This window comes from Phoenix dactylifera, chromosome 8 (assembly GCF_009389715.1).
Source record: "Phoenix dactylifera cultivar Barhee BC4 chromosome 8, palm_55x_up_171113_PBpolish2nd_filt_p, whole genome shotgun sequence".
Classification (NCBI taxonomy): domain Eukaryota; kingdom Viridiplantae; phylum Streptophyta; class Magnoliopsida; order Arecales; family Arecaceae; genus Phoenix; species Phoenix dactylifera.
Genome location: NC_052399.1, coordinates 8,153,163 through 8,162,998, shown reverse-complemented (window position 1 = coordinate 8,162,998; position 9,836 = coordinate 8,153,163). Strand labels below are relative to the sequence as shown.

General features: G+C 44.9%; 1 protein-coding gene across 1 annotated transcript; it reads left to right on the top strand.

Moving 5' to 3' along the window:
• Positions 1-7,613: 7,613 nt before the first annotated feature.
• On the top strand, positions 7,614-8,366 carry LOC120111483. The gene is made up of 2 exons (XM_039128539.1): positions 7,614-7,985; positions 8,103-8,366. Exons 1-2 carry the CDS (start codon positions 7,614-7,616, stop codon positions 8,364-8,366), a joined length of 636 nt encoding a protein of 211 aa, XP_038984467.1.
• Positions 8,367-9,836: the final 1,470 nt, after the last annotated feature.

Here is a 9,836-nt window from a genome sequence, read left to right as displayed (position 1 = left end):
CCCCTCTTGGAGTTTTCCATGCTGAACCTTTTCAGCACCTCCTCTATGTACATCTTCTGTGATAGGCCAAGCATCCTTTTAGATATATCTCTATAGACTTTAATCTCCAAAATATAGGATGCTTCCCCAAGGTCTTTCATGAAGAACTCTTTTGACAACCAGACCTTGACCGAGGTTAGCATGGGAATATCATTCCCAATCTGGAGAATGTCAACCACGTACAATACGAGAAAAACGACAGCACTTCCACTAATTTTTTTATAAACACATGGTTCCTCTTCGTTTTTGATGAAATAAAACGTTTTGATTGCATCATTGAAACGAGTGTTCCAACTCCGAAATGCTTGCTTTAGTCCATAAATGGACCTTTGCAGCTTGCAGACCTTGTGATCTCCATTACTGGAAGTGAATCCCAAAGGTTGCTCCATATAGATATCTTCATCAAGATATCCATTCAAGAAAGCAGTTTTCACATCCATCTGCCAAATTTTATAATCATGAAATGCTGCAATGGCAAGCAGTGTACGGATGGATTTCAGCATGGCTATAGATGAAAAGGTCTCCTGATAGTCAATGCTTTCGCGCTGACTATATCCTTTTGCCATAAGCCTTGTCTTATAGGTCTCTACCTTTCCATCCGAACCTATTTTTCTTTTGTAGATCCATTTGCATCCAATAGGTACAATACCTTCTGGTGGATCTACTAAGGTTCAGACTTGGTTAGAATGCATAGAGTCTAACTCTGACTTCATGGCTTCCAGCCATTTCTCGGAATCGATATCTGATATCGCCTCATCGTAGGTTTTAGGATCTTGTATTTGTTCCCTATCTCCCATGAGAAACATTTTCTCAGTATCCTCTTCAAGCATACCTAAATATCTATCAGGAGGATGGGAGACCCTACTTGATCTACGAGGTGGAGGGGGGACAATGTGTACTGGCTCTGTATGAATGGGTTCTATAGGATCCATGACTCATTGCTTTTCAGAGACTTTCTCTTCAAGCTCAATTTTTCTCCCACTGCCTCTATCAAGGATAAACTGTTTTTTTAAGAAGATGGCGTGTCGGCTCAAAAACACATTGTGATCCTCTGAGATGTAAAAATTATACCCTAATGATTCTTTAGGATATCCGATAAAACAAGCATTTATGGTCCTTGCCTCTAACTTGTCTGCCTATAGTCGCTTGACGTGGGCCGGACATCCCCAAATCTTGAGATGACCAAGACTTGGTTTTTTACCATGCCATATCTCATACGGTGTGGTAGGAACAGATTTAGAGGAAACTCTATTCAATAAATAAATTGCTGTGAGTAAGGCATCTTCCCAAAAAAACATAGGTAAATCAGTGAAACTCATCATGGACCTGACCATATCCAATAGAGTCCGATTCCTCCTCTCTGACACCCCATTGAGTTGAGGTGTACCAGGAGGTGTCCATTGTGAGACTATGCCATTTTCTTTGAGATAGTTCCGAAATTTTCCACTAAGGTATTCTCCTCCTCAATCTGATCGAAGAGCCTTAAGAGTTTTTCCAGTTTGTTTTTCTACTTAATTTTTGAACTCTTTGAACTTTTCAAAAGATTCAGACTTGTGTCTCATAAGATACACATACCCATATCGTGAATAATCATCGGTAAAGGAAATAAAACATGAATAACGTCCCCTGGCTAGCACATCGAATGGGCCACATGCATCTGTATGTACTAGGGTAAGTATTTCAGTGGTCCTCTCTCCATGTCCTACAAAAGATAATCTAACCATTTTTCTTTGAAGACAGGACTCGCAAACTGGATATGACTCAGAAGTCAATGAGTCGATAAGCCCATCTTTCTCCATTTTGTTCATTCTGTCGTCTCCAATATGGCCAAGCCTGAGGTGCCATAAATACTTCTGGTTTATCTCATCCCTGGATCTCTTGGATCCTTTGGCACTCACTTCTTGCTTAGAAACATTCACAAATTCATCCATATGTAAATGATAGAGACTGTCAATCATAAAACCACATGCGACTATTTTATTTCTGAAATAAATAGAACAACAGTCTTTGTCAAAAGTAAAAACATGACCATCCTGTGCTAGACACGAAACAGAAATCAAATTTCTGCTAGCAGCAGGTACATAATAACAATCTCTAAGTAATAAACTAAAACCAGATGGTAGTCGCAGAGGATAGGTGCCCACAGCCACAACAGTAACTTTTGCTCCATTGCCAACCCGAAGAGTTACCGCAACTTCCGCCAGCCTTCTACTTTCCTTTAGACCCTGCATGGTAGTGCACAAATGAGCACTAGAACCAGAATCTATAACCCAACTAGAAGTAGAAGAAACCGTTAGATTAGTTTCAATTACGAGCAAGTCTATATCTTCTGAAGGTGTGTCTGCCTTCTTGTTCTTCAAGCTCTCGAGATATGAAGGACAGTTTCTTTTCCAGTGGCCGTCAACATTGCAGTGGAAACATTTTTCTTTGTCATTAGCCTTTTTCTTTTGAACTTCCTTCTTTGGCTTCTTGTCTTCCTTCTGCTTCTTTGCAGGCTTCATTTTCTTTCAAGTAGACTTTCTATTGGAACCAGAAGTCAGCTCAGCAGCAAGGACCTTGCCCTTTGAACTTTCCAAGGCTCCCTCAGCAGTTACCAACATATTTATCAGTTCAGTCTTAGTGCATTCAATCTTATTCATGTGGTAGTTTACTATAAACTGTCCAAATGAATCAGAAAGTGACTGTAGGATCAAATCCACTTGCAATTCCTTGTGCATGTTCATTTCGAGCTTCTCAAGATCCTCCAGATCCTTGATCATGGTCAGACCGTGATCATGAACAGACTGCCCCTCGCGCATCTTTATCTTGTAGAGCCTCTTGGACACTTCAAAACGAGCTGTGCGACTCTGTTCACCGTACAACTCTTGTAGGTGTGCCAATATCTCCCTAGCAATCTTCAGATTCTCATGCTGTCATTGGAGTTCATTGGACATGGATGCCATCATGTAGCACTTGACTCTAACGTCATCATCCGTCCACTTCTGATGCGTCTCTCGCTGATCATCAGTAGGATGTGCTGGTAGTCTGGGATATCTCTTTCGAGTATGTAGCCTAATTTCTCACAATTCAAAATAATTTTGAGGTTTCTAAGCCAGTCCTTGTATTTGGTTCCGGTCAATCGGTTGGTCTCAAGAATACGGATCAAAGGATTTGAAGCTGACATTGTGATCTGCAGAGAGTAAAGATTCTAGTTAGACTTTGTACTTGATCTAAATTTGTCCTAAGGTCTTTTAGAACAAATGTTTCTCCCACTATTTTCTCGAATCCCTTACACTCCTCTGGTAGGAAAATGGAAAACCTTTGTGACTAGGATTTTTAGTGGGTACTGCGGTCCCACCAATTTACATGGCACCTCACCTAACAGTTATTGGTGATACATAAATAGATGAGTGTACAACCCTTGTACAATGCTTCTCAAGCATGTTGCAGTGCTACTTGGTCTCTAAGCCATGAAGACCTCACCTAACAGTTATTGGTCCCATTTCTTAGTTAAGTCAGATCCACCGTATAACCGTAGAAATAAAGTCGTCATTGGGTCCTCACCTAACAGTTATTGGTGCCCAACCCCACCTTTATCCTACAACATCTCATGTCTATAGAGAGGTCCAGCCCTCCGATGCAACTTGCCCATTGTGTCCAGCCGAGATAAATCAACATCAGAAAGACCTTAGCAGCTCTATACAGTGGAAGACCTATTGACTTAATATTGGTTAATCATGTCTTAGTGTTTGCAACCTTGAGCTCTTTATAAGAGGTAATCGAACAATTGGCCAGGTAAGCAAGTGAGAGGCTCCCCTTACTCAGAGAGTAAGGTCCTAATTAAGTAACCACCTTTCATGCTTTCCTAGACACCAACTAGATCAATTAATCTAATATGACTTGCTCATGTTGGTTCACTCTCGACTTGATTGAGGAGATTTTAGTTTAGGTCTCATTGGGTTTGCTACATCACATGTAAACCTATCTACTCCGCTATCAATCATATCACATGCAAACGGCACATCGCAGGCAGTTATAATCGCAGCAATAAATAAAGCTAAACTTTAAATAGGTGATGATCATGGATTCTAATTAGGTCATATTACAAGCACATGCACGTCAATCGATCAACTGGTCTTCAACTTTTGAATTGGTTCCAAGCCTCCTTGATTCGATCCTTGATCAACTCTTGATCCAATCGCCATCAACCGCTCAGATCGCCATTCATCTCATGCAGTGTCTTCGATTTGATCATTGACGTACATCACATCATAGAAATACAACCAGATATAAAATAAAAATAATAATAAATTATATCTTCTTTTAGGAGGCACGCAGGCCTCTCAAAACATCAAATAAGATGCATGCAAGCATCTAAAAAATTACATAACATTACAGATCACATCACAGGTCATTACATTTGATACCAAAAGGATTTGAATCCTATGATCATCACCACATGCATCTTATGCATGATTTTATCTAATTTGATTTTAATTTTATTATGAAATAATCTGAGATCCAGATCATGCAATACCTTAATTTTAAACATCATAATCACATCATAATTTTAAAACTAACATCGCATGATCGATCTAACAAAATCAGCATGCTGGAAATTTTAGCATCACGAAATTTCAGCACGCAGAATTTTTCAGCATGCATAATAATTAAAAAATCAGAACTAATTCATAATCAATTAATTATTATCTTAATTGGATCCCCAAAACCATGGCTCTGATACCACTATTGGTTTGCCCCGCAGCGGCGCGACGATCGCGGCGGAATCCGCATGGTATTATCTTAATTGGATCCCCAAAACCATGGCTCTGATACCACTATTGGTTTGCCCCGCAGCGGCGCGACGATCGCGGCGGAATCCGCATGCCGGGCCCGGTGCATCGCATACACCGGAACAGGATCGGATGAATTCAAAATTTTCTGATTCAGAACGATTCAGAACCTTTTTGAATTCAGATGGAGACTAAACTAAGATATAATAATTAATTATGAATTGTTAAACTACCAGCAAATCAGAAATCTAAAAATTCAAATGAAGATCTCATCTTCACCTTTGTGCGGGTAGAAGAACACCGCAACTGATGATCGTGGTTTGGTTCATTGTAGCCGCACAAACGTTCGGACTCTACAAGTATCCACACGAGGTTGCTGAAGATCAGAGATGGGGCTTCACCGGGGTGCTAGCTCCTTGCAAAAGCCTCTTTTGGATGTCAAAGAAGAAGGAAGAAGAAATCACAAGGATCCCACCTTGTGCAGCCTTCAAGGGAAGAAGAAACACTTTCACTGTTTTTGATTCTCTTCTCACCTTTTTCTTGTTGATTAAAAATCCCCAAAATATATCTCCTTGCTGCCCCACGCCTGGGAGAAGCACTCATGAAAACTTGGGGCGTGGGGCTCCCTTCTTCTTCTTTTTTTTATAGGGTTCAAAACCCTAGGCGCCAAGGGTCCTAGTCCCACTAAGATTCCTTGGCGCCTCCCTTTTTTTAATTGGATGGCCCCTTGACTCTTGGAAAGAATCAAGGGGTGCCGGCTGAAAGCAAAGAAGGAGAGGGGGCCACGCCACTCCTTGCCCTCTTGGCTGCCCCCTCTTGCCTATTTTGACCCCTCAAAATAAGGCATCAAGAGGGAGACTCTAATAATAGGAAAAAAGTTGAATTAGGCAGGGTTTTTAGGGACTCGATCTAGCCAACTCTTGACTAGGATTTGAGTCAAATTTCTTTGGATCAGACCCAACATAATTTGACTCAATTAATCAACAATAAATGACTTAATTATAATCTAATTATAATTATTTAATTCTTTCATTTAACTCACTAACTCTTAGTGGGTTATTTCGAACATCAATCTTATTGACAATTGACATTGTGATTCCAAATCACAATTCGACAATCCTAATAATCAGAACCCCTAATGTGTGTGACCTCATAGGTTCTAATCTAATTGGTAATGAGACATATTGAGATCTCCATCTCAATATCACTGAAATACCTTTCAGTGGACTGAAACACTTTCAGTTCTACTCGTCAGGGTCTACCGATCATCGGTGAATGCCCGTGAGTCCTAACATCCACAAGTGACACCTAGCAGTATGTAGTGGCAACCCAGTAGAATAGAATAATGAACCTCTAGGTGCAGTTATCGTATGATACAGTCCTTCTATCGTGGATCTCTATAGGACGGAGGTCATGGACAACTCGTCAAACCCCATCGTTTGTCATATGTCAAGATTTATTCGACCTAAGTTCGAGAGTGGAAAACTCTTTCTCCATTGTACAATCTGCCCCGACCGAGGTCTTACGAACTCAGTCTTATAAATCACATAGGATCTCTCCTTATCTATCAAGGTCGATAGATTCCTTGTAGGTGCATACCCTACTCCTACAGTGAACCTACTGCAGCCAATCTACACTGCATAGACCCATATGGCTAGAGACCATGTATGTGTGCAGTCAAACTACAATAACCTCACTGTGAGTAGCCGAAGCATCGCAGGTCAAAGGACCAGTCACACTACTGCAACATCAAGCAAGTCACTGACGAGTGGATAGACATCCAAGTGACTTCTTGTCTTGGTCACGCTCAGTACCCTTGTTCTCTAACAAGCACCTGCACTATCACTTCAGTGTCCCTACACTGTGGACTCGAGTCTCGTCCATCCGTAAGGAAAGTGATGTGTGCACTGATCGGATCAATCACCGTCCTCGTGATGATCCATCGATCAGGAGCATTTAGAAATTAATCACCAATGATACATGGCTCAAATTCTCAACTCTTGAGAATATGCATCATCATCTTATTAATTTCTTGGACGATTTATGGACACATAAACAATATGAATGAAAAGATGCCTTTTCTTTATTCAATAATAAATAGTCAAGTACAAAATTATGTCCCAGAATTAATAATGTGTCAGCCTTATTGGCCTCTAGAGCATATATCTAACACCCTCCTGACGTCAGATGTGATGCGTGAGGCACAGCCTGGGGACGTGCAGGTGGGCACTGATCCGGATGGAGTGTTCTGGTTCGGCCCTCTGCCTCTGGTCGAGGGAGAGCAGGTGGTGGCCACCTCCAGTGGGAGTGGGGCGGGGGACCACCCCGTGTTGCTCTCGGAGGGGAGTCAGGCCGTGCCACTGACGCCTGGAAGGGATGCCGATCACACTACTGCTGTACAGTGTGTCAGGGCGGCAGTCATGCAGGTCATATCTGATGAGCTCGAGGTGGGCCCAGGTAGCGTGCTTGTGGCTGGCCCCGCGATCCAGGGGGAGGATGGGTCTGAGACCGACTATGTGGACTGTGATCCATGAGGATCCTAGCCTGGGATTGTAGGGGGGCGGCCAAGCCGTCCTTCATGTCTTCCTTTAAATGGTTAGTGCAAGTTCACTGTTCGAAGATCTGCTTTTTGAGTGAGACCCGGCTATCTGGTGAGGGGCTTGCACGTCTGAGACGGCGCCTGGGGAGGACTGGGAGACATATGCAATTGAGTCCCAGGGGCTGTTGGGAGGTATTCTGCTCCTATGGAGGCGAGGGGTGGCGACCTTTGATGTCTTCCACAACTGCCCCCAACAGGTGATTATGACTGTATCGGCACCAAACGCCGCTCCATGGGTACTGCGTGGGGTGTACGCGAGCAGGGATTATAGGATCAGGAGGGTCCTCTTGCGAGAGATCACTAGTCTCACTGCCCAGGGTGTCCCGACAGTTGTAGTTGGCGACTTCAACTGCATCTTAAGTTTGAGTGATAAGAGGGGTGGGGCTGCCTTCATGGAGAGAGCGGACAGGAGGGAGTTTCGCGACTTCATGTCGCGTATTGGCCTGGTGGACTTAGGATTCTTCGGACCTCAATTTACTTGGTTCAATATTCAGCTCGGCAGTGCGAGGGTTTGGGAGCATCTAGGCAGGGCCTTTGCGTCCCCGGACTGGATCCTCCGTTTTCCCACCTGCAGGGTTAGTCACTTACCTCGGATCGCCTCGGACCACTGCCCCCTGCTGATTTCTACATCATCGGGACCTTGTCATCATAGCCCCTTCCGCTTTGAGAAGGTTTGGCTATCGTACTCGTAGTCCTGGGATATTGTCTGTGATGCTTGGCGCACCCCGGTGCGTGGGGATGCTATGCACCGGGTGTCGCACAAACTAGAGTTGGCTAAGAGGCGTCTCCGACGATGGAATCGCGAGGTTGTGGGCGATATTTTCCGGAGAGTTGAGGGGGTTGAGACTGCGATCGCTGAGTTGCAGATGAAGGAAGATGTTGAAGGTGCGCTCTCGGAGGATGGCATGGGTGACCTCCGGGGGCTTCTAGCGGCTCACCACTCACTACTATGGTAGCACGAGAGCTTCTGGCGATAGAAATTCCGGATTCAGTGGGTACATGAGGGGGACCGTAACACCAGTTTCTTCCACCGGACGACAGTTATCCGGAGGCAGCGGAGCACGATTCACTCATTGCGAGATGGGTCTGGAGATCGGGTGGAAGATGAGCCTGCCATCCGACAGATTCTGCTGGATTTCTTCCGTGCTAGATGGACGGAGGATGAGGACTCCGGCGACAGAGACCACCCCCCGAGGGTGGATGCGCGAATCAAGGATGATGAGAATGCAGTCCTGGTCCGACCGGTGTCGGCTCAGGAGGTACAGGAGGCAGTCTGGGCCTTGGCTCCAGACAAGGCCCCTGGACCGGACGGTTTTTCCCCATTTTTCTTCCAACAGTATTGGGGTATCATTCGGACAGCGGTGGTAGAGGTTGTTCAATGTTTCTTCTCTCAGGCGGTGATGCCAGGGGATTAGAAAGCTACCTTCATCATGCTTATCCCAAAGCATCAGGAGGCAGCAGAGCCCAGTCACTTCAGTTCCGTCAGTTTGTGCACAACCTTGTATAAGGTTGTGGCAAGAATAATGGTCGGAAGAATGAAGCCCCTTCTGCCTGGCATTATCAGCCAGGAGCAGGGGGTGTTTATAGCTGGCAGAAATATTTTCCATAATGTTCTGTTGGCCCAGGAGATGATGTGGGATCTTTAGCGAGCATCGAAGCGACGTAGCTTGATGGCTATTAAGCTGGATATGGAGAGAGCTTACGACAGGGTCAGATGGAGTTTTCTTCAGCAGACCCTAGAGGCGTATGGGTTCCATGGCGGTGGATTGGTTGGGTCTTGGGGTGTGTCAGGGGGCCAAAGTTCTCTATCTTGGTCAATGGCACACCGTCACCTTTCTTCGAGTCCACTATGGGGCTGCGTCAGGGATGCCCTCTATCACCTTATTTGTTTATTATTTGTGCTGACATTTTGTTTCGTGATTTGCAGAGAGTGAGTGCCCGCGGGGGACTTGGAGGCCTACATCCCCACCCGGGGGCCAGTCCTCTTTCTCACTTACTCTTCGCTGACGATTTTTTTTATTGGCCAAGGCGCGGATCTCTGATGCACGGGTCCTTCGTAGGGTGGTGGCGGATTATTGCGCGGCGTCAGGTCAGAGAGTTAACTTCCAAAAGTCAGCTGTTCACTTCAGCCCGAGCACGGAGAGCAGGGTCAGACAGAAGATTCGAGGGATTTTGCAGATACCTGAGCAGGAGGAGACATTGACCTACTTAGGAGTCCCCATCACAGGATGCAGACTACGGGTAGCAGAGTGCTCCAGTCTGGTGCAGCGGGTAGAGAGCAGGATGGAGGGATGGAGAGCGGCCTCCTTATCTATGATGGGGAGACTGACTCTGATCAGATCGGTGTTGGGGTCCATGCTAGTATATCTCATGGCCAACACCGTGGTTCCGAAGACGACCTTGCTGAGAGTCGAGCGATTGCTGCG

Excerpts from the sequence above, each read along its gene's own strand:
- LOC120111483 (XM_039128539.1), top strand. The coding sequence starts at position 7,614 with ATGACTGTATCGGCACCAAACGCCGCTCCATGGGTACTGCGTGGGGTG. Across the intron at positions 7,986-8,102 it reads TCCGTTTTCCCACCTGCAGG|TCCTGGGATATTGTCTGTGA; the intron begins GTTAGTCACTTA and ends TCGTACTCGTAG.